The sequence below is a fragment of the Pelodiscus sinensis genome, chromosome 8 (genome assembly GCF_052426305.1).
Source record: "Pelodiscus sinensis isolate ZL-2025 chromosome 8, ASM5242630v1, whole genome shotgun sequence".
Classification (NCBI taxonomy): Eukaryota; Metazoa; Chordata; order Testudines; family Trionychidae; genus Pelodiscus; species Pelodiscus sinensis.
Window position 1 is genome coordinate 7,027,210 of NC_143059.1, and position 19,340 is coordinate 7,046,549.

General features: G+C 51.1%; 1 protein-coding gene across 2 annotated transcripts in view; it reads right to left on the bottom strand.

Annotated features, from left to right (window-relative positions):
• Window positions 1-780: 780 nt before the first annotated feature.
• The window catches only part of LOC102452319 (dual specificity phosphatase 29), a 79,800-nt gene continuing 61,240 nt past the window's right edge, over window positions 781-19,340 (bottom strand). For both annotated transcript variants that reach the window (XM_075935768.2, XM_006126347.5), the window contains exons 3-4: window positions 7,273-7,493; window positions 781-2,849 (exon numbers count right to left, since the gene is read on the bottom strand). In XM_075935768.2, the coding sequence (XP_075791883.1) occupies window positions 2,602-2,849; window positions 7,273-7,493 (469 nt within the window). In that variant the 3' untranslated portion in view covers window positions 781-2,601. The remainder of the gene's footprint in view (window positions 2,850-7,272; window positions 7,494-19,340) is intronic.

Consider the following 19,340-nt stretch of genomic DNA (forward strand, 5'->3'; position numbering starts at 1 on the left):
CACTCGCAGCTTCAGTGGGAAATGAGGCTGCATTCATGGGGAGCGAGGTTAATTGGAGGTGTAAAAAGGGATGTTTAGTGAGGGGGGAAATGGGCAGGGGAGTGGACAGCCTTGCTGGGCTGTGTGTGGGAGGGTGGGGCGGGGGGTCCCTGTCCCTGGAAAGGGCAAGGCCTTGGGTGGAAGTGGTGGGACCAGGGGGGCACCCAGCCCCTCAGTGCCACCAGGACTGTGACACAACCTCCCCCTGGAGGTCAGACGCCATCTTGAATGCGCCCATTTGTAACACTGCTCTGGAATTTAGCTCCCCCATGGCCGTATGGGAAGAAAGTCGAGGGGAAAAGGCCTTGTGAGCATCAAACAGCTGCCCAGAAGGGGTTTCCCAAACCAAACTGTATCCTGCTGCAGTTCGGCACTGCCTATTCGAAGAAGAGGGTCAAGCTGCAGGCTGCTGGAGCAGAGCTACGTTTTCCAGGTGACTTGAACCCCATCGCTGAGAGGGAGTGTGGTGCAGACACCCCCCATTCGGGCCAGCCCCCAAACTGTTCTCAGGGATTACACTCAGCTGTATTCTGGCAAATCAAAGACGGGGCCATGGTAGAAATGGGGGAAGTGGGAACAGAGTAAAAAGGGGCCGTTCCTCGAAGCAGACCATGAAAGGCAAAGCCTCGGTTTGTTTTATTTTCTCCAGATTAGATCTCTCTGGCCCTTCCCATACAGGTCTGCTTGTGGCCCTGTCGGAGAATAACCGCTTTGACAGATGGGACTGGCTTGAGGAGTGTGGGGGTCTGAAGGGAGCCCAGGACTGGGTACCCAGAGAGAAACCCAAAGTCTCTCTCTTTCCACCCCAGCATGGGCAATGGGCACAAAAGGCCAGGGGAGACTAACCCTGCCCTCGTATGACCACCCTGGCTGACTTATCACCGGACACCTGGACCGTGATGGCCCCGCCTCTTCTCTTTGCTCCGCCCTTTCTCAGGGGCCCCCACCCCCTGCTGCTGCTGCTTGGTGCGTCTGCTCCCGTCCTCCACTCCTCCCCCTGCCCCAGAGGTGCCACCACTCGCAGACGGCCCCCTCCGCTCCCTCCAGTGGGTGGGGGAGGGAAGAGGTGAGTGGGGCTGGAGGGTTTCGCAGTGGGCAGGGTGTGAGGGGGTGAGTGGCAGAGGGCAGGGGGGTTGACGGGTTGGAAGGTGAGGAGAGGGACACAGTGAGTAGTGGGAGGAGAAGCTCCCAAGGGATGAGGAGGGACATGGGGTAGGGTTGCTAACTCTCTGAATGCAGAAAACTGGGCACCCTTGCCCCGCCCCCTTCTCTGAGGCTCCGCCCCCACTCACTGCATCCCCCTCCTTCCATCACTTGCTCTCCCCCACCCTCACTGACTCATTGTCACAGTGGGGAGAGCTCTGGGCTGGGGCCAGAGAAGAGGGATTCAGCAGGCAGGGGGGCTCTGGGTTGGGTCAGGGGTTTGGGGACTGAGGACTCAAGCTGGCGCCGAGGGGTTCAGGGTGCAGGAGGGGTGTGGGCTGGGGGAGGGCGTTTGGGTACAGGAGGGGGTCCCGAGCTGGGGGACAGGGTGTGCGGCACGGGCTCTGGTGTGTGGAGGGGGCTCAGCGCTGGGGTAAGGGATTGGAGTGTGGGAGGGAGTTTGTAGGGTGGGCTCTGGGCAGCGCTTCACTCAGGCGGCTCCCGGAAGCAGCCGGCATTTCCCGCTGGCTTCTGGGCAGCGGCACAGCCGAGTGGCTCGGTGCACTGTCCCTTTCCCCAGGTTCCGCCCCCAGGGCTCCCATTGGCCATGGTTCCCAGCCCATGGGAGCTGCTGAGCCAGTACTTGAGGCCAGAGCAGTGCGTGGAGCCCCTGAGGCTATTGACCGCAGGGGCACCACGCACTACGCCTCGGTCTAGGAGCCGGGGGAAATGCCGGCCATTTGGGGGGAACCTCACGGAGCCAGGACTTCCAGTAGCCCAGTCAGGAGTGCAGTGGGCATTCTGGTCAAAACCCGGGCGCTTGGCAGTGCTACGCAGCAGGCAGGGAGGGGTCCTGCAGCAGGTGGGGGGAGCAGGAATGGAGCATGCGCAGGGCTGCAGGTGGAAGGCACAGGGCAGAGCGGTAGCTTCGCCCGCTGCCCAGGGCCCCCTCCCTAGTTAATCCTGTCAGCTGAAAGGAGGATTGCAGGGGTGGGGACTGGCTCAGGCTTTGCCAGGCTCCCATCCCTGCTTGTATTTAAGTAAACGTGCGAGGCTTTGCACGGGGGCTGGGGAGAAAGTAGCCCCTCACAAACCGCATTAAAACAACAGTGGTTCAACTCGTCTTAGGACAGCAGAAGCAGCTGGGCCTCCGTCGCAGCTCAGGGGCTTGCCCACTTACGGCCTGTCCTCCAAGTCCCTCCTTTGCTGCTTCCGGACAGCAGAGCCCCGCAGAACAGCGCTGCACCCCGCCAAGTCTGTGTCGCGCCCCCAAGGACATCGCTTCCCTGCTCCTTTTCCCCGGGATTCCCTTTGCGGCCGATTTTTCCCGCAGGCCTTCTGGCCGCATTGGTTTTCCAACGGCAGTGGTCTCTCACTAGGTGTTTCTCCGGGGAACCATCACCCTGGGCATGAGGAAGCCTAGATCTCCCGGCCAGGCCCATCTCCGTTGACTTGGCGGCCGTTCTTGGCGTTGGTCCTCTCCACCTCCAGCTGGATGTCCAGTTCTCTCAGCTGCTTCAGGAAGCCGCGGTTCGGGAGGATGCACCGGTGCTGCAACACTTGCTCGATGGCCTGGACGATGGTCATGTTCTTGTAAATCATCAGGTACGCCAAGACCAGGGTGGCGGATCGGCTGCGTCCCATGGCGCAATGAACCAAGATCTTGTCTGCACGGGGGAGGGGAGCAAACACAGGCAAGGCTTTCAGACTGGCCGATGATACCTACTCTCCCCTTCGCTAGCGCCCCCCACCTGGAGATCATAGTGCTGGGCGGCCATTCCTGCGCTTCACCGCCTCCCTTGCCGAGGGAGGATTAGCCAATGAGTCCCAGTATCGATCAGGATCTTGTCCTGCTATAGATCGCCAATTTACAGCCGGACAGGGTGGGCCTGTCAACCCCTGTTGCAGCCTCCCCTTTATTAGCCTCCCACTGATCCATGGCTTCAGCTGTTTCGCTCATGCTGCTGAATCAAGGCATGTTTGTGCTCTAGAGGCAGGGCACCAGTGCCTGTAAGAAGCTGCTGAACCACATGCTCATGCCCTCCAGGAGGATGACAAGGGTGTGCAGTTACTCACTCTGAATACCAGGGGCCAGAGAGGCAGGAGGGCTCAGTAATTAGTTCCCTGCTCTGCCACAGACTTCCAGTGTGGCCTTAGGCACACCACTTAATCCCCCTCCCCGTGTCTCAGCTGGGGATGACAATTCATAAGAACGGCCAGCCTGGGTCTGACTAAAGGTCCATCTAGTCCAGTATTTTGTCTGCCGACCATGGCCAATGCTGGCAGATGCCCAGAAGGAGTGAAAATTGCTGATCATCATCACGTGATTCCTCTCCTCTCATTCATTTCCAGACAGATGCTAGGGACACCATTTCTAGCTAACCAGGCTAATAGCCATTAATGAACCTAACCTCCATGACTTTATCTAGCTCTTTTTTGCCCCTGTTAAAGTCCTGGTCTTCACATCATCCTCTGGCAAGGAGTTCCACAGGTTGACTGTATGCTGAGTGAAGAAGAAATTCCTTTTGTTTGTTTTAAACTTACTAATTCCTTTCATCACACCCTGTTTGTCTTGCCTGGTTAGATTGTAGCTCTTGGGATTGGGGTGTAAATGACTGACGGGAGGGTTTCCTTGGAAACCAGAGAAGAAAGGCCTCTGGCCAGAGAGAACCTGTGTTTTATGTTGTGTGAAGGAGGGAGGGGAAAAATGCCCCTCCCCCTTTGGAAATGGCAAGGGCGGTGATCCTGTCTGCTGTGCCAGGGCAGGAAAGATCCCCGAGGACGTTCCAGGAAGGCAGGAATCCCCCCGTCCTGCAGGGCCCAGTTGTGCAGTGTGTCAGCGGGGGAAGCCATGTCGGCGCGCATGCAGCTGCTCAAATGCTTTAGGGTGCTAATCTATCTAGGTAAGCTCCTTTTCTGGTTGCATATCAAGACACCACCCGGCCCTACCATATTTACATCTCCGAGGGGGGGTGAGGAAGTGCTGTTAGCCCGGATGGGGAGCCAGAGCAAAGAAAGACTAAATGACATGCCCAGGGCTACCCAGACAGTCTGTGGCAGAGCAGAGGCTCAGACCTAGGTCTGACTCCTGAACCATTCTTCCTGTTCTACTTACTCCAACGTCTGGGTTAGAAACGTCTGGCCATCACCAAGACAAACATTCCTATGATGCCTGCCATTAATTTAGGCACATGAAAAAGCTGACCACTTGGTCTGCTAGGAGGTTAAACAGAGACTGGTCTGTATACAGGGCAGGTCCTCTTGTGTAAGGGTCATCCCTTGCACTGATGAGACTTATGGGCTGCCTACATTATAGCTTCTCATCTCTTCACATGTGCTACTTCTGTAGCCCTCTATTTGAATGGGGCCATACTTGGCTACGGTATGAACAACATGTATTCGGTGCCCCTTGTTTACCCGCATGATTTTCTTCACATTTTTGTCCCCCTTTCTTCTTCAGGACTACTAAGTTGATTATCTTCATATTGCTAGTGCACTTAACAAAACGCCAGGTACCAGGTTTAACAAACAAAAGGAAGTATTTCTTCACACAACGCACAGTCAACCTGCGGAACTCCTTGCCAGAGGATGATGTGAAGTCTAAGACTGTCGCAGGGTTCAAAAAAAGAGAGAGATAAATTCCTGGAGGATTCTGCAATGGCTGTTAGCCAGGATCGGTAGGAATGGTGCCCCTGGCCTCTGTTTGTCAGTAGCTGAGAATGAGTGATGGGAGGGAATTACTTGATGATTCCGTGTTCTGTTCACTCCCTCTGGGGCACCTGACATTGGTCCCATTTGGAAGACAGGACACTGGGCTAGATGGACCTTTGGTCTGACCCCGTCTGGCTGTTCTTATGTGATTCAAACACTTCACCAGCACAGCAGCTGGAAGAACAGCTACATGCAGAAGTGTCAGTGTAACCCATTGAATTCCTTTTGAATTTAGCACCATTTTTAATAAGCGAACCACTCTGGTCTCTTAGTCACACTTCTGTTTCAGTGCTGCATCTTTTTCTCAAGCTTTCACGAGTGTTTATACAGCCTTGAAGCCAGAAGCTTCTGCCGTGCAAACCGCACTGAGTTTCTCCCCCTACCCTTTGTTTAGCAGCACGTGAGAATTTACGGGCCTTCTCAGGGCTTGTTGACATGGAGCAGCAATGCACACTGCAGGGCCTTGATTTCTAAAGCGCACTAGCGTGCTGTGTATGGACCGGTCCGTATAGACCCTGCTCGCGCGCTTTAATATAGTGCTGTTGGAAACCCTCTCTGTTTCTCGACTTCTGTACGGGTGCCGTGTCTTTTGCTCTGCGCTGTGGGAAGAGGAAGGGAAGGCTGCAGATGGAGACGGGCTTGTTCGTGGCAAGTGGAGGCTTGGCTGTACATGGAATAGCTGGCAGCGGCTGCATCCTTCTGCCACATGTTCACCGTTTTTTATAGCACTGTGAAGCGAGTCCCCTTTTAAAGAAAAGGGGAGCGAAGCATGATGCACATCAGCAGGGTGCGCACGGATTGTTAATCACAACCTAGCTTGCTCCAAGCGGTGTGTTTGTATACGCAAGCCCCTGAGACCTCGGCCTGTCTCTAGGAATGTGGTTGGAAATTATACTATGGATCAGAAGCGCTCAGCCACCAGCCTATTCCGCACCCTTTGCAGAAGCAGCGGTACTTGGCCGGAGTCTTGCAGTCTGAAGTAGCTGCCTTTGCCAATGAACCTCTCTCCCTTCTAAGAACGTACAATCTTAAAGACGCACACACGGCTATTGGCACGTCAGCTTTTAACTGGCGATGATTTATCATCTCCCTGCCTTAACAAGAGGCGTTTTCTGGGGCTGGGGGCTGTACTGTTGCATGGGTAAGTCCTGGCTGGTGGCTGGGGGCACGCCAGGTAACCGGCAGCTGCTGAGCTCCACAGCAAAGAACACAAGTTGACAAAAGGATGGAAACGCGATATGTGGCCCTCTGATATTAAAGGCTTTGCAGGTCAGCAGGAGAGTTTTAAGTTTCTCTGCTGGCTCTCGGTAAAACACCCTGTTGAGATACTTTTTTTAAAAATAAGAACTGGAGTAAATTTTCAAAGACAGTGCAGGCTCCAGGCTGTGGGGCTTTGCATTTGCTTATACCCTGAGCTAGAGCGCAGCTGGAGGTCAGCAAATAATGAACTGTAGTAATCAAGCTGGGAAATTGACAAAGGCTTTAACTAATGTTCCCAGATCTGTGCTGTCAAAGTGATTGCCGTCTCCTACGGCTTGGAAGATGGCAACAACAAATCCCTCTTACAGCTTGGAAAGGATCCGATGGCTACAGGACACAAGTGCTTTTAGGAGCGAACCTCCTGCTGTAGGGGAAGAGAGGTTGCTCCGGAGACTGGAATCCTACATACACAAGCTAAGTACAACCAGGGCGGGTCTCTGCTAATAAACTTCCCAGCTAAGGGCCACCTTTAGGGATAGCAGACGAGCTATATTGAGTCCCTGGCTTTCCTCCTGGGACTGTTTGCTGCATAGGAGTGTCATATGAGTGCCCTTTGTGCTAGGGATGCTGCTCTGCTAGCAAGAGAGCTGCTTAAGAGCGATCCATCCGGAGGTAAGGACTCGTGGATTGCTACCGAACCCCACTGCATTTCAATGGCTGACGTGGCTGAGAGAGACCCCCATATGTGGGTGAAGGCCCAGCTGGGGAAGGCATGCTCCAGCCCATCCCTTCTGGCTGAGGCCCCACACCTGGAGCCAAGCCACGCCCACCCCTAGCTTGATCCTTCCTGGCCACCTGGCTCCAGCCTTCCGTAGTGGCTGGGGAAGCCGGGCTCCCATGCCACGGTCCCAGCCTTCCCAGCGGCTGGGGCATGTAGGCAGCTTTTGGAAGGCGCTGCCTTCCCTGCCCTCTATTACTGGCCTCCCATGCCTCTATATCTGCACTGACTTTCCCGAAATGACCAGCCTGTGCTTTTGTCCTGTGCCAGGGGGCCTTGGGTTCCTCTGCAGGTCTCCCCTCCCCCTCCCACCCCCCTCGGGAATTGGCTATTTTTAATTAATACTCGTGTGCGCTGAGATGAGCTGTAGCCAGCCAGGTCTTTCTCTGCCCCCTCCTTACTTCTCGGATCTTGAAGTGCGGCGTCGATGAAATCAGCAGCCGAATAAAAGAACTGACTGAGGTCGAAGCTGGGGAGATCGTCCGCTTCTACCCCGTGGTACTTGATGGCCGTGTCGCTGTAGTAGTCTGGCCCCGTGTCCACGTTCCACCGGCCGTGGGCTGCGTTGAGGACGTGCGTGAAGCCGGCTTTCTCAAGGCAGTAGCGCTCCAAGGCCGTTTTCCTGCCAAAGAAACGTCACTTGTCAGCGCTGGGAATGGAGCTGCTCTCAGAAATAGTTCCCTTGTTTTGAAAGCGATAAAAAAAACCCACTGTCAAAACTTCAGACGTGGACAGATTCCCCCTCCCCTCACACACACTCGGTTTCCTCACCCGCGTGTCCCACCCTGATAGCAAATAGCAGGATGACCTGACACCTGTTGACCGTGAGGAATTCTAGTGGGCTGGTGTATATCCCCCCCGGTCCCACGGCCATTTGGGGACATCAGTTGGTGGCCCTCACACGGAGCCACGAGCACAGGAGTGTACCTGGTGCAGTTCACCCCCATTCTCGACGCCTGCTTCTTTTGTGGTGGCAGGGAGAACCTGGCGCACGCCTACCTCAAACGTGCCAGGTTGCAGCCTCTTTTCCAGGCTTCCCCAGAACCTCCTGCTGAGGTTCTGGCTGCACTGTTGCTACACCCCTCTTCATTTATCCTCAGCCCATCCCGGGCCCCACGAAGTCGTGAGACCTCATCCAGCTCCTCCAGGTCCTGGGGAAGGCTGCCGTTTACCATACCAGGAGTACATCTAGACTACAGGCTTTTGTCGACAGAGGCTTTGTCGACAGATATTGTCGCCAAAGCGCGTCTAGACTACATCCAGATCTGTCGACAAAGCAAGCCGCTTTGTTGACATGAGAGTGTAGACGCAAAGGACAGTGTAGATGCAATCACACCTTCTATCGATAGAACTCTGTCGACAAAAGGCGTTATTCCGCGTAGAATGAAGTTTACCACCATTGACAAAACTGCCGAGTTCTGTCGACATTGTCGGCAGAACTCGGCAGTAGTGTAGACGCAGATATAGTTTTGTCGACAAAACCCTGTAGTCTAGACACATCCCAAGAGGGGAGGCTGGATGAGGGGGGTGCTCGGAGACTGTGGGGCCTATTTCTCCTCCTCCCTAGTGTCAGACAGCTGGGTAGAGTTCTTCTGGGCGGCATCCCCTGACTCTCTGGACAGCTTTGAGGAGTAGTGGGCGCTGTCTGAGGTTCTCTGCTCGGTGTCCCCTTCCGGTTCCCTTGTTCTGAGCCTGTGACCTGCACACCAACCCTGTTTTCCATTAGTTGTCCTTTTGGTCCAGTGGTACCTCCCAAAGGAGGATTTGGGGGAAGGGCCTTTAAAAGTGCAAAAAACCCAACCATCAACCCTTCATCCCAGGTTGTTACACACAACCGGAGCTGTCTAGCAGCCACAGGCTGTGAGCAGCTAATGGCTTGCCCCGTTTTGCAGGTGGGACCCCGGAGCGAGAGAGAGGTTGTGTTGACTTGTTGCACATAGAGTGAGGGGCAGAGCTAGAAACAGGACCCAGGAATCCTTCCTCTTGCCAGAGGCTTTCACTATCTGGCACGTTCTTTCCCCTCATTTCATATTGACGAACTAAGCAAAGAGTCCGTCATAAATGAGGATTCAATTCAGGTAGAGCTCATGTGGTTCTGACTAGCTCTGAAAGAAATGCAACCGCTGAGCTCTTCCCCTTCTGTGCTGAGAGGGGAACACTTGTCCATGGCCCTATGTCCAGAGGATCTGGAAGGGCCGTTAGCCCCCTACTTGCTGTCGTGCTCTAACAGATCACAGGGAATGGGTCACATTATGGTAACGGAAGACAAAAGCAATGACAGAAACTTAAATCGAAGGGCCTGATCGACATACTGGCCTCGATGTACCTTCTAATCTTCCCCATCCACGGGTGGATTTTTTCAGTCCATGGGCAGAATAAATTTTTTGTGCACCGAATCCCGGGCCAATGTGCACCACCGGTAGAATCACAACCTAGTTGTGGGCACTCTGCTAATCAGCGGAGTGGCCTTTGAATCTCTCCTGAACGGCTGCACGAGGGCACAGCTTACGGGAAATGCTGACTAGCATATCCACGTCCGCTGGGCATGAAAAATCCACCACTCCCGGCTCCCTGCTTGCATAACCCCCTTGTGTAGACACAACTATATCGATGGAAGGGGCTGGATCACCATGATACAGTCTATGCCCCGGCCTCTCTTTGCCAGGAGCTAGGAATGGGCAGCAAGGCAGATCACTTGACGATTCCCTATTCTGTTCATTCCCACTGGAGTACCCGGCATTGGCCTCTGGTCTAGATGGACTGTTATTCCACCCCAGTAGGGCCGCTCTTATGTTCTTAATATGAAACTTTTATCCTTTCCTCTTTGCCCTGTTGGCTAGCCGCCACAAAAACTGGAAATTCAAATTGTACTCCACGGTACCGCAGTCCACATGAGCGTGCTTGAGAGACACGATGCAGAAGAGTCGCTGGCGGACAAGGTGCATCACTCCAATGGATCCCAGACAAGAGCGTCGTTTAGCGACAGTGTCTGATAAGTTGTGTGCTGTATTCAAGGTGAGACAGGGGGATCGGATTCTACTGATGTGCTACCGTGGGGTAGGACAATCTAGCAGAGTCCCTACAACTGTTAGAGCCACAAGCTCAGTGAACAATAGACACACGCAGCATTATTATAGGAGGAGAACCCAGAGGCAGCACTGCCACCTAGTGCTGGTACTGCTCACACACGCTTTTCACCTATTCCCCCAGGCAGGAAGTATGCTCACTTCCTGAATGTGTTCTCTGAGCTACTTCCTGTGATGTCTAGGTCCTTCCTCTCTGGGAGCAGCTACCGAGCTCGGTGAAATTTTTCAACTGAATCTTTTGGATGAAAATCCGGATTTAGGTTGACTGAAATATTTTGTGGCTCTGTTGAGGTGTTTTTTTTTTTTTTTTTAAAAAGGTAAATTTAATTCCAAATAAATCAAAACATTCCATTTCAATACCAATTGTTTCCATTTTTTTATTCAGATTGACTGTTTTTTCAAAAGACACTTTTTTTTTACAAATTTAAAAACCTATTCAAAGCTCAAAATCAAAACAAAGCATTTCAGCTGACGTTGAACAAAATATTGTGTGAGACCCAAAAATAATTTTTTTTCTGATGACTTGTTTTGCTGAATACAATTAAATTGTTTTTAGATCAAGCCAGGGCTTCCCTCCCCCCAGAATTTCAGAACCGAAAAATCAGTTATTCATGCAACTTTCATGCCCCTCTTGTTAGGAGCTGAATGTAGATATGTCCCACACATAGACCTAGCGAGCACAGAGTAATTTCATTACAACATTATCAAAAAGACAGATACTTTAGAAATAGATATAATAATATCTTGAGGAGAAGATGGAGCAGGCAAGTGAGCCCTACTCTCTGGATTCTGCCATGCTTGAGGTGAAACACAGATTTTGCTTTCAGGTTTTTGTTTTGTTCTGGTTTCCCACCACCCATCCCCATGGAAAAAAATCTGTTTTCCATTCTTCAGACTTGGCCCAACAAACATGGAAAAAAATGTTGCTTTCATCTCCTAGATCTGTGCTCAGTTAGAACCCCTGGAAGTGGAATTCTTCTTGCTGAATAGCAAGTTAGGCCACATTGTAGGGTCAATGGAAAAAATAAAGATTAACTGTCCATGAAAAGTAAACTCAAATTTGGATTCTGCAAATGCAGTTCCATCTAATAAATAGCAGTTGCATTAAACAATGGTCGTTGTTGTTGTTCGCAACACAGACAATGCAAAACAATGGGTCACATGACAGACAGATTAACATTTGACACTGCAGCATTCATCTGGGCCTTAATTTCCCTCTTTCCTTGACTGGATTCTCCGGAGACGGTCAGAAATGAATGCCTTCGATGCAGCTATTAGCCAAGGTGAGGGAGGTAGTATCTGTCATTCAGGCCGCCAACAGGGGCGGGGACACAGGAAGTGACTCCCCCAGGACCTAGTGATTCAGTGGCCACCACAGTCAGAGCCCTTTAGATAACCCCTGGAGCACCGCACGTGCTCCAGGCAGCTCTTAGCGCTGTCTAAGGAAGTGTGCTACAGACAGTGCTGCGGGGGCACCATGGTCTCAGCCTTCCACCCCGCCCCTTCCCCGTGAGGCCCCGCCCCTTCCCCGTGAGGCCCCGCCCCTGCTACCTTGCCCAGGGGCCCAGTGTGGCTGTCCGCTCCCCTGCTTTCATTAGACCAACTTCTTCTGGGGAGAGCTGGAGTTGCTGAGTTCCAAAAGGCCTGCAGAAGAGCGCTGTGGAGCTCAAAAGTTTTTGCGTCTCCTAGCCTGGGACCAACCCAGCTGTCACCACACCACGCCCAACGTGGGTGGGGACGCTACAGACCTCGCCTTTAAGTGTCCATGGCGAGGGCATGCCCAAGAGTCTCCTTTGCCAGAGGGAAAGCACAGAGCGTTTCTATCCAGGCCCCTCTGCTACGACAGAGTCTGCTCTGGCTCCTTGAGACGTTTAGTGTGTTCTGGGCCAGACCAAGGATTAGCACAGGCCTGACTAGTCTCTCCCACCAGAGCATGGTGCCTTATAACTGCACAGTCACTTCCGTTCTACCTCTCCTTACACTACCTAAATAAACCTTCCAGGGCTCTTGAGATTTAGGGACATGGGGTGGGGGGAGGTCTATGCTACTGGAGCGGCCCACTGCCTGGGGTGTCGACAGGTTGCTGGGCCAGGTGTAGGGTTGCCAGGTGTCCGGTATTGACCCAGACAGTCCAGTATTTTTGCCTCCTGCTCAGTAAAAAAAACTTCAGAAAATACCGGACGGAATGTCCCGTATTTTCTGATTTCCCCCCCACCCGCCCTGGACAGGAGGCGAAAATCCCGGGTGCTTACTTGGTTCCGCGGGGGAGCTGTCTGGCCCGGAGCAGGAAGACAAGATGGCAGATGGCTGCCGGCAGCCTGTTAGGGCCAAAAGAAATTTCTTAAAGGAGCCATGCTGGGGTTTTTTATTTTGTTATTTTTTTTGCTTAACTCAGGGTCTTTTTTTTTTTTTTTGATCAACCACCTTGGTTCTCCCCCCCCCCCACACACACACCTTTTTTTTTTTTCTCAACAGAATTTTTTCCCCAGTGTTTTGTTTTGTTTTTTGGGGGAGGGGAGGTCGGTGTTCGGTATTTTTGGTTAAACCATTTGGCAACCCTAGCAAGGTGCATTTGTGTGTGGGGAGGTGGGGGGCTGGCTCACACTCCAAGAAGGGGCGGGGCCTCAAGTGGAAGGGCCGGGGCCAGGGTAGCGAGCCCTCAGTTCCCCCTTCCCAGTCCTTAATGCTGCCCGGAGCTTGCCTGTGGTGCTCTGGCACCTATGTAAAGGGCTCCCGGCTCTGTAGCAGCAGAAGTAGTGGTCAGGAGCACTAGGTCCCTTTGAATTGCCAGGCTCTGGAGCAGCTGCCTTCTTTGCCCTCCCTCCATTCCCTGTCAGTGGGCCTGCCCTCTGGTAAACTTACTGCAGTGTCCTGGCAATAGACTATGAGTTTCAGTGGAGAGCAATGCTCTTTGCCCTTCCTTTTTGCCCCAGACCTCTTGGGCAAGCACATTTTGAGGTGGTGGGAGGGGAGGGGAATGACCTTCCTTCCTGATGCCTGCTGTTGAGTCTCTTGCATCCTGAAGCTTTAGTGTAATCTCTCTTGTTCAGTTTGGGACAAACCCTGTGAATTAGCCCAGGCATAGTGGGTATGTGTTCATTCCTTAGCCCTTCCGTCAGCTGTGTTTGGATGAAGAGGAATAACTAATCCATCTTAAACAGAACAAATGCTTACAGTGCCCTCAACAAAGCCTGTTATCTTTGTGAGTGCCTCTTCTGCTCTGAATTCATCCTACTTAGAAGATACAATCCAAGGTCCAGCCAGGCCTTCAGCCTTCCCGTGAAGGATTGTTCCCTATCAGGTGCTCTTTAGTGCTTTGTGCAGGCTGCTGTTCAATTGTCTGTCGTCCTTCCTCTGTGCCTGTGCTCTCAGGTCCATTGCTGCAAACTCTGCTTTATTGGGAGCTCTTCTAGGGACGAATTGGAGTTCAGAACGGGCCTTTTGCAGGCCGTGTTACCACAGGAAAGGTAATGTATTGACACTGTGCCTGTTCTGTAGCCATGGGTCCAAATCAAACCCTTCCTCCTTTAGCTGCTAAAATGAGAAAACTTTCCTAGTGGGTGCTCCGCGTAAAGCATTCAGACCCATTCTGGGGCATTAAGATGCCAGTTCAGCAACGCACTTAAGCATGTGCTTAAATCTCATTGACTCCAGTGGAATTTAAGCACATCCATAATGCCCCGACTTCAGGAGTGCTGAGTGCATGCAGATCGAGTTGCGATCTCTCCGCCCCCTGCAGGTAAGGCTGTGCATTTAGACACCTTGATTTGGGTTTGGATGCCTCTGTCGGAAAGGGTTGCTTCTAAGGTCTGTAGAAGGCTTACACCAGGGAAGTTTTTCCTACATTTTTTAGTATGTTGCACATTCTGCAAGGCCAGGACTTTGTGCCTCTGTTCTGTGTAGTACTAAGCACAATGTCTTTGTGAAAATATAAATGAGTATATCACTCAGTTTCCAACTTGTACAGTTTTTCTGTTCCTCTCCAACAAGCTTAAATGGCATGGGTGCCCTCTCCAGTAACTAAGCTGTGTTGGCCCGTTCCATTTATACTGATAGATTCAGGCAGTCTGATTATTGAGAAGTGAGGTTTGCTGGCTGCTAAGAGCTTGGGTCTCTCTTTCTTCTTCGTACAAAAGAGGCACTAGACCAGCTATCCCCCAGTTAACAGGACCTCTTCCCTCTGTTAGTAAGGGGTTTTGTGATTGTAAACTGCTTCTAAGGGCTAAACAGACATTTTGCCATTCATAGTAGCGATACGTCTACACACACAGCTATTTCGGGATACCTGAGGTATCCCGCGTCTTAACTGCACATCCATTATTTCGAAATGTAACAGGCTCGCTATTCCAATGTCCCCGTAAACCTCATTCCACGAGGAGTAAGGGATGTTTTGGAATAGTGGGTTATTTCAAAATGTGGCGTTGTGGAGACCATGCCAAATGACAAAACAAGCGACTTCAAAATTGACTCAAGTTGCGCAATTTGCATAGCTCAAATTATGTAGATTATTTTGAGCTACAGGAGCAATGTAGACACACCCTAAGAAAGGAGCAGGCCCTCAGGCCAAGATTTTCAAACGTGGCTGTGATTTTGAGGGCCAGGTTGAGAGATCATAACAAAGCCTGATTTTCAGCAAGCACTGCAGATTTTCCCTTTGATAATCAGGCCCCTTGAGGGTTGCCAGTCTTCCAGGATTGTCATGACGTCTCCAGGAATTAGAGATCAAAGTTCAAGTTTCATGTGGTGATACCCTCAGGAATACATCGAACCAAAACTGGCAACTCTAGGCCTCTATAAGGTGCCCTCAGTAGAACATCCAAATAATGGACTTCGCCCAGCCTTCAAAATCTGTCAGACTTTCCTTTTCCATGGTACCTACAAAAAAAAGCTTTACCACAGGTAGGCTGCTGATAAGCAAAGACCACGCCCAATAATATCTCATTGTTTCCTGGACTGCCCCCTCTGTCTATGTCCATCTGTGGTCTCTTTTCTTATGCTAAGATTGTAAGATGCTTGTGGCTGTTTATATAGCACCCCATCTATGAGGTCAGAGTCTGCAACTAGGGTGCTGAGGTTCTACAAATAATGAATAATGGTAATAGGTTTTGGTCTTGCTTTTAACTGGCGACTTGATTGCCAGTTATCTTGAGCTAACTAACATGATTGTAAATGCCAATGTAGAAGCTCATGCACATTTCCAAATGCAAATGCTGTCTCTGGTCATAGCTCACTCAACCGTGACTGGGAACAAACCTTTGCACGCACTAGAATTTACAAGCTTCCCCAATTAACTCAACTCAAGATCCCTAAAGTGAGGTTAATTTACAGCACACCCCCAAACTTGGTGTAGAGGTAGCCCTAGAACCACTCACTGAAAAATCTCAGTTGATAGTTTAGATTCTCAGAATTTTAATATCATTGGAATTCTTGGGGATAGTATAAGATGTGTATTCCCTTTTGTTCCATCTGCTTCCTACACCACAGCTGTACTATTAGCATTTTTGATGGAAAGAAAGAGCTTGTAAAACCTGAATATCTACAACAGTCAGTAGGGTAAGTCAGCTAGTGAACGAGAGCCACACACAGGCTGTTAGTGTGAAATAGAAACCTTGTTCAACGGTGCATAATTCAATCCTTAATTTGTTTTGAGCTAGTACATGACACGCAAGTTCTCCCTCTTGCAATTAGCTCACCACCCGAGTTTAATAGTCCAGCACAGAGTTTTCTGTCTTCCTCCCTCTGTAAGTGATGTTATTGCCTCGTAAATGGGAGAGATATTTCTATTTCTCTGGTAATAATTGAACATAAAGCCACAATGCCCAGAAAAAGTTCGCTCTGCTTGCCCAGCATAGGTGAAACGATCAGCATTTGACTTATCCTCCAATTGTTTTCATTTTATTCTTCTGGGCCATCTGTGTTTTAGCGCTTGATTTCTTTTTATGAGGCCCAAGTCATGATCTTCAATGTCTGCCTTGAATGCACTTCAGAGCGGGGAAGGTGAAGCACTGTGCTGGGAGCGCATTAGGAAAATGACAGTACATCTCCATGTGGGAAGGGAGGAACTGAGGAAAGTTTGGGTCCTTGAGTAAAAACTTACCCGGCTTTTTAATAGAATCATAGAATGCTAGGACTGGAAAGGACCTCAGGAGGTCATCGAGTCCAGTCCCCTGCCCTCACGGCAGGACCAAATACCATCTAGACCATCCCTGATAGACATTTATCTAACCTACTCTTAAATATCTCCAGAGATGGGGATTCCACAACCTCCCTGGGCAATTTATTCCAGTGTTTGACCACCCTGACAGGAACTTTTTCCTAATGTCCAACCTAAACCTCCTTTGCTGCAGTTTAAGCCCCTTGCTTCTTATCCTCAGAGGCCAAGATGAACAAGTTTTCTGCCTCCTCCTTATGACACCCTTTTAGATACCTGAAAACGGCTATCATGTCCTCCCCCCCACAGTCTTCTCTTTTCTAAACTAAACAAACCCAATTCTTTCAGCCTTCCTTCATAGCTCGTGTTCTCTAGACCTTTCATCATTCTTGTTGCTATAACAAGAGAGATACTAGGTAGAGCAGCCTTGATTCAGCAAAGCTGTTAATCATAGAATCATAGAATAATAGGACTGGAAGGGACCTCAAGAGGTCATCGAGTCCAGCCCCCCGCCCTCAAGGCAGGACCAAGCTCCACCTACACCATCCCTGACAGATGTCTATCTAACCTGTTCTTAAATATCTCCAGAGAGGGAGATTCCACCACCTCCCTTGGCAATTTATTCCAATATTTGACCACCCTGACAGTTAGGAATTTTTTCCTAATGTCCAATCTAAACCTCCCCTGCTGCACTTTAAGCCCATTACTCCTTGTCCTGTCCTCAGAAACCAAGAGGAACAAATTTTCTCCTTCCTCCTTTTCATCCCAGCAAGTGATAACTACCCCTTATTGCAAAATGAAATAATAGAAACACAAGCCAGGTGTCATCCACGTGCTGAAGACACCCTCTGCCCCACGCATCTCCATTAACCCTCCTAATGGCCTAGCATGCATGTTAAACAGGGAGGAACAAGCTGGAGCCCTATGAAAATGTTGACATGCCCTATGGGAAGCCAAGCAACTGTGCCCTTTGAGATCACGCAACAAGAAATTCACACAGCAACCCCATCTCCTCCTCCTGTGGCCTAGCACATTTCGGTGCTATTCAACTAGGCAGCTGGTGTATCTAATATCATTATGGACCCTCATCTTTTCGACAGTCCCCGAAGGAGATTGTGAGCAACACAAACAGCTGTTTTCTTCGTATTTATACTCGAATTGACAAGGGCCAAGGAAATCAGAGGCCATGAGTTACCGGGGAAGGAGTGGTCTCTTCACAAATTTTCAACTATTTTTAACCACCAAGGGAAGGCTGGGACATGCCACTCCTCTGCCAGATGTTCAGTGTCCAATGAGGAATGCCGGACGGTAGACGGTATCTCTGTTTCGTTAAGCGTAGTTGGCAGCTTGCCATGGCAAAGGGAGATGTTTGCACGCTCTGCTCATACTGAGCCTAAAATCCCCATATCTCCTGCCTCTAGAGAAGCACTGCTTAGCGGAAACTGAAGAAGAGATAATGAAGCATTTGTCCCCCACAAGGCATTGCCTTGCCTCCCCAGAGGCACAAATGGGAGCAATTTTTTCCCTCGGCAGACTAGTTATTCGTCGCCTCCCAACCAGAGGAACTCACATCAGCTGATGAGTGGGGAAAGCTGGCATGCAGTGAGCAATCCAGTGCCCCAAGCAAATCCTCTGACGGAAGTTTGGTTGACTCTGTGACAGGCAGAAAGGATCCTCGTACCTTTCCCTACGTGAAAAGCATCAGAGTTGGGACGTGTTTTTGACATCGACCATTAATTTCAGACATTGGCACTTTGCTTTTACTGCTGCAAATCAGCGGCAGACCACGAGTTGTGCGGATGATGGGCATGGTGAACTGCCAGTATCGCTTGCGTCCAGGGGCAGCCTGTGAGTATAGGCAGACTCGGCGGTTGCCTAGGGAGCCGCCTTCCATGGGGCGCCCGGGACACCTGATGATGACGTCATGGGGCGCCCGATCGATGTCACGCCATTGATGGCTGTGCAGGCGGGGGCGCCGATCGCAGGTTCCACCTGGGCGCCAGCTGCCGCAGCCGGCCTCAAGCCGCTCTGATCTTGGCATTGACATGAATGTCCACGCCATTGGTTTTTAATTCTTGAGAGATTTCTTTGTGTAGGCTTACAGATTTACCCTCCAGCTCTCTCAGCCTCCCGTAGGACTGGCAGATGACTATACTAATATCACAGGGAAACCTTTGGACAGGCGTCTTTTTTTTGAATAAAATAGTCTGCCCCCACACTGCTCTGTGAACATATTTCTAGCTTCTGGGTCACTATCAATGTGACCTAAAACGTTCCTCTTTTTATGTGATAAATACCAGTGGATGTGGTAAGAATGTGAGATAACTATTCAGTGAACCAGTTCCCATCTGCTTTCCTCTGAACTAGTCCTGTCTCTTTAAACAGAGCCATGTTGAACATGCCGAAGATGTCCCTTTGCCAGACAAAATCCTTCCGGAATGGGGGAGAGGGACGGTGAAAGGGAGGGAGTCAATCAATGAGTGGCGAAATGCTCAGAATGTTTATTTAGTACAGTCCCCTATCTTCTACATCAGGAGTCTCAAACACGAGCCCCACGTGCCAGAGCAATTGCACAGTCCCGCCTGGGATTCTGTGAGCCAAGGGTGGCCTTTTTGTATCCAGCTCCCAAGCCCCGCCCCTTCTTCCCATCACCCTGTCATGGCACCCTGTCCCGAAACACAGGGCTCTCGGGATCGGGGGGGGGGGAGCCTGGGGGAGCGGTTGCACCCTCCCCCCACATTCTCTGTGATGGCAGGAGCCGCGAGGGAAGCAAAGAGTACTGGGTGGACGCACTCCCTTCACTTCCCCTGCAGCTCATAGGCCCCCCAGTGCTCTCCAAAGCCGTGTGCGAGGGGAGACGCTGCCATAAGACGATGGCAGGAAGGGGCAGTGCTTGGAGGCCGGTAACAAACAGGCCCCTCCCCCGGCCCGCCAGGAGTCATGACCGAGAAAGGGCGGGGAAAGAGCAGGGCTTGGGGGCTGGTAACGGACAGCCCCCTCCGGCCCACCAAGAGTCCTGGGCTGGATTGTGCAATATCTCGGCTCTCGGGCCTGCACTAGTCCAAAGTCTGGGAGTTTGAGATCCTGTTCTAGATGATCCCTTTGGCTACGCCTACACTGCAGTCTTTTGCCGGCAAAGAGTTTGCTAATGAAGCGCTCATTAGCATCTGTTGCGCTGTCATTTGCATATTCTCTGCCAATGCTTTTTGCACAAGAGGTTTTTGCGCTAAGA